At 44.7% G+C, this 4806-nt stretch overlaps 1 protein-coding gene across 1 annotated transcript in view; it reads right to left on the reverse strand.

The window, feature by feature from the left end:
* Window positions 1-435: 435 nt before the first annotated feature.
* LOC123150273 (uncharacterized) overlaps window positions 436-4806 on the reverse strand; it is a 7738-nt gene continuing 3367 nt past the window's right edge. The window contains exons 3-6 of the mRNA XM_044570108.1: window positions 4495-4669; window positions 4193-4415; window positions 1194-1315; window positions 436-1103 (exon numbers count right to left, since the gene is read on the reverse strand). Coding sequence (XP_044426043.1) covers window positions 975-1103; window positions 1194-1315; window positions 4193-4415; window positions 4495-4669 — 649 coding nt within the window. The 3' untranslated portion in view covers window positions 436-974. The remainder of the gene's footprint in view (window positions 1104-1193; window positions 1316-4192; window positions 4416-4494; window positions 4670-4806) is intronic.

The raw sequence follows: 4806 nt of genomic DNA on the forward strand, positions 1-4806 counted from the left end.
AACAATTCAAAAGAAGATACGATTACCTCATCAAGTTCTACCTCCACCCACTCATTTCTTTCAAGAGAAACTCCTCCTTTAAAAATGACACATTCTTGACAAAAAAAAATCTTTTCATTGGATCTGTAGCAGAAGGTATACCCAATGGTCTCTTTAGTAGAGTATCTTATGAAGACGCACTTCTCCGCTTTGAATTCGAGCTTACCAGGCTTTCGGCCTCATGACATAAGTGTTGCATCCCCAAACTTTAAGAAACAACAACTTGAAATTTCTTGTCAAACCATGGCACGCGTGCCGTTCTAGTAAAAATTCTAGCGCCCATGTGCATCGTTCCGTACAAATACAACCTCTAGCTCGAGAGTCCGTCCAGCCAGCGTCGCACAAGGCACGACAGCTACCCTGAATTTCTATTATGATCAGTTCACTATCACAGCAGGTCTTGAAACTCTCAATCATGTTAAGCTAGTAGATATCATCCACTGCAACAATAGCATTGCTTTTCCAAACCAAACCACGAACACAACACGGTGTCAAAGGCTAAAAAAGAAGCCACTTTGGTTCTGCCTGCTCACCTTCACATCCATCCAACAAAGGCTTCTACAGCAGCAAGCAAGATACTTCTCCCTCCGTCACACAATATAAGAGCGTTTTTGACACAAACACTCTTATATTATGGGACGGAGGGAGTATGAAACATCCAACACAGAATACTTGCTCAGTACCACTGGTACCGACTGTAACGATAGCAACGCACCAGGCCACACGCTACAATGGCTTGGCGACTTTCTCGTCTTGCCACAGGTTCTTTCTTCTTGTTCTGGCATTCTAAAGACACCACTATAGAGGAGTCCTAAGATCTAAGCATAGTGAAACAGAACAAAAGGGAGCTAGGGAGACCTGACTAGACAATCGCTTCACTCTCTACCACCCGCCTTGCTTTGACACATGCAGAAATCCACTCTATGCTTGCACATCTACCGTTTTGCCGGTATGACGTATCTGCCCCTCATTCCCTGGCCATCTCCTTTGTTGCTCATCCTAAACTCTCGTCTCACCCTGGCCTCCTCCGCATCCAGCCAATCCTCATCACGAACAACAATAAACTGCAAAAAGGAAAAGATCAATACATGAAACTAACAACGGCTCATCTTCACATCCATAACATTTCAAGTTTTTTGCGTGACTAATAATACCTCATCGAATAATTCTTCTGACATTCGCCCACAACCATTGCGCCGAACAGGCAACTTGTCTCGCTTTTTGTACTCGACACCAGTGGGGTGCTTTACATCATCTCCACATCCACAGCACTCACCTATAATTATGTTGTAGTTTTGTTATTAATCAACATCTGACGCATCATAAATCTGATACTATTCAAAATACAAAATAGGACTGCAAGTCTGGAACAAACAAACATTCACAAAGATTTTGGCCCTAGCATTCTGGAAAAAATAATGAACAAAAATAGCAAGCAGAGAGTATACTAAATAGCAGAATGAGTGACTAAAACAATGCAAAATGAGAATTCCTCGGGAGAAAAGCTGCTTCAAAGTCCTCCCAGCCTATCCACTTCGTTGTATTATTTTTGTATCGCCCGATTGGCTAACTTCTACTGCAAACAAGGGTAGATACTACCTCCCGCCACAAACGAGGACCTCATGCGAACCCTGAAAAGCTCGTTTGCAGCCCTCCCAAACCCTTTCGGGCCCCTGTGCCCCATTCTCCCCTCACATCTCACACCACCATCTCTCGCTCCCGTCTCGGCGCCGCCAGCCCCTCTCCCCCAGTCTCTTCCGCCCCGCGGGCTCCTCCGCCTTCTCTCCTCATCCTCTTCTCCCCCTCTAATCTCTCCAAACCCTAGCAAATCCAGCCCAGTCTGATCTCCCCGTCCACACCACCCCTAGATGTCGAGGAGGCCAGCCACGACGCTGCCGTCACGCCACCCTTGGATGCTCAGGTGACACACGAGGCAGGCAGCCACGACGCTGCCAAGTACCCGCCCTTGGATGCGGAGGTGCTGCCCCACCACGATGCTGCAGAGGCGTTACCTAAGGCAAGCCACGACACTCGCCCAAGTTCAGCAACAGCAACGACCTCGTCATGGACTCATGGTGGATGCGCTGCCCATCATCAGCCACCGAGCCAGGACGCTGCGGAGGCGTCGCCCAAAGGCCAACAATGAGAACAACCTCACCATAGTAGATGTCAACGCTCAACAATACGCGCGCGGATGGCTGCAGCAGCTCGAATGCACCCAACCTGATGCACTTCCTCCTACATCTACAGCACCGCTCTTGCAGCTTCGGCGTCGAAGGTGAGACTCTCGTTGTGCTGACGGTGTGGAGCAGTTCTTGCGGACCCTTGTTGACCTATGGGCACATTGCTATCTTTCCGGGCTGACGCCACGACATCCTCCCCTCTTCCAGGCACTCCCAACAAGGAGCTCACCCATGTTACTGCCATACCTCCGACGCTCTCGGCAGCCAGCTCCGTTCAGGTAAAGCTCGCCCTCCTTATCCCTAAAAAAATAAACTACTCCCTCCATCCCATAATATAAGAGTGTTTTAACGCTCTTATATTATGGGACGGAGGAGGTAGTTACTAGATGCCAAGATTAGGAATTGTTCTGTTGGCTAGTTATCTCCATCCATCAGGAATTATAGTATTGTTAATGTGTTTCCTTCATTTGGTCTTCTGCTGTTTGATAATTACTGGTTGTACACTGCGCATAGCAGCACAATTTTCTAGCACCAACAAGTTTCTAACAAAACATATTTTCTAACAAAATGTCAGGGGCGCGTCTTTAGGACTAGTAAACCAATTCATTCGAAAATCTACTTTGGACACGGTCGCACGGCTGGTGGCTCGTGGCCGTGTAGGATTTCCATTGGGCGCACCCAATCTGCTGCTGGGGTGACACAAGCGTGAATCTTTTCTGCAAGTGCTACATTAACACGACAGTGGCACTACAGCGAGGCTTGAATGGTTGCTATAGCCTATAGGGACGCTGCAGCTTTTGTGCAGGAGACCTGCTTTTTCTGACAGGGATGCAGGAGATGTATGCATGCTTCTTTTCTTCGATGTTCACGTCCCTCCCTCTCAAAAAATTTACTCTAAAACAAGACATGAAATTCATACATGCAGAGACTAAGGTTAAGTACCTTTTTAATTTCAATGGTAACCTTATACCACAAAACATGTAGCTAATACCGAACCACTGGATAGCACGACCTTTTATCCTTGATGCTATCCTTCGCGAGTATAAACATGCATATACCGTACAAATCGATGAACCTAAACTATAATATTAAACAAACCAATAACTGCTTTGTAAACAACCTAGTAATTGTTTTTCAGAACCCCATAGCTATTGTTAAATAATTAGTCAACTGCATCGGGGGAAGCTAATAGCTACTGCAAAACAACCTGGCAACTACGTTTGAGAATCTAGTGATTGCTTCCACAAAGCCCGACAATCGCATCAAAACAGTTTGGCAATTATATCTGAGAACCTGGTAACTGCTTTCGTAAAACCGGATAACTGCAAGTGCAGAATTGTTTTTCCACAAAATCTGATAAATTAAGAGACATGTTGGAATTTTAATTCTATACGTTATTAATATGGAACATGCCTGGACATGCTAGTAGCCTAGTGCTTACGGACCATGCATCGCTAGCATTACAACCATAATTAGTTAGTGCCTATACTTGGAGAGATGCACTCCTTCAAATGTCACGCTCTACATGTGTTGTGTGCAGTGTCAGTGCAAACCACCAGACTCATATGATTGCTTACATAAAGCAGCAGGACCACCGCCATTAAGGTCCTATTTAGGCTGTGTCCCAGACACCATCAGGTTCAAGGTGGTATGCTCTTTTTGTACCTAAGAATAACTGGAGAACATGCTCCCATATTGTTAATATGGTGGAAAATCTAAAATGTTAGACCATGGTGGTGCTTCAGCATTTGAACTATGTAGACATTGGATTCACTCAAAACTCTATTGCAGGAATGGCCTTTTGTGGTAGTTGCTTAGCTAACTTAGAAAATGGTCATCTTTAAGAAGCTTGACTGTGAGCATACATGTAAAAATAACGAGCTATAACATTCAGAAAAATGACTAAACAGAAATAGCAGCGGAGAAAATTAGTAGACGCGTATATTGATATACTAAATGGCAGAATATACCGTTAGCTTCTGGCGTAACAACACATATACAGCTGAGCACATATTCCTCCAATTCCCCATCCTTCATACATGTAATTTCAGCGAAGAAAAGATCGCCGACGGCACTCGACCCACTCTTGACAATCAAATTTAAATGAGAGAATGATCTGCATTTGTATGGAGAGTTTTTCCCCTGAAAATGTGGTTTGTAACTCACAATTTCCTTCAGTTCATATGCAAAATCCTAACATAGTAAACATACATCGTATCAGTAATGAAAGAATCAAGAGCAAAGCCAAAAGGGAGTGAGGAAGAGGGCAAACCCCAAAAAGATGATGGTCCTCATTGTACTTGTCCAGTAAAGCATTAAGCACATCCCATTTGGGGCGACGGTTGATCATCACATCCAAAGCTTGTTTGGAATTCATCCTTGTACCATTAGGCCAGTACAGGGTCTGCCACACATGGATATCCTCCTCTGAAAGATCCCCCATGTACCTAGTGCAAAGAGAATAAGAGATAGACCAAACAACCCCCAAGGCTAACACAACTCATGGTAGCAATAAACAATACAAGGCTAAGCGAAACTGAATTTCCTACATACTTATAAAGAACTAAGTTCTTCATGCATTATT

This window comes from Triticum aestivum, chromosome 7A (genome assembly GCF_018294505.1).
Source record: "Triticum aestivum cultivar Chinese Spring chromosome 7A, IWGSC CS RefSeq v2.1, whole genome shotgun sequence".
NCBI lineage: Eukaryota > Viridiplantae > Streptophyta > Magnoliopsida > Poales > Poaceae > Triticum > Triticum aestivum.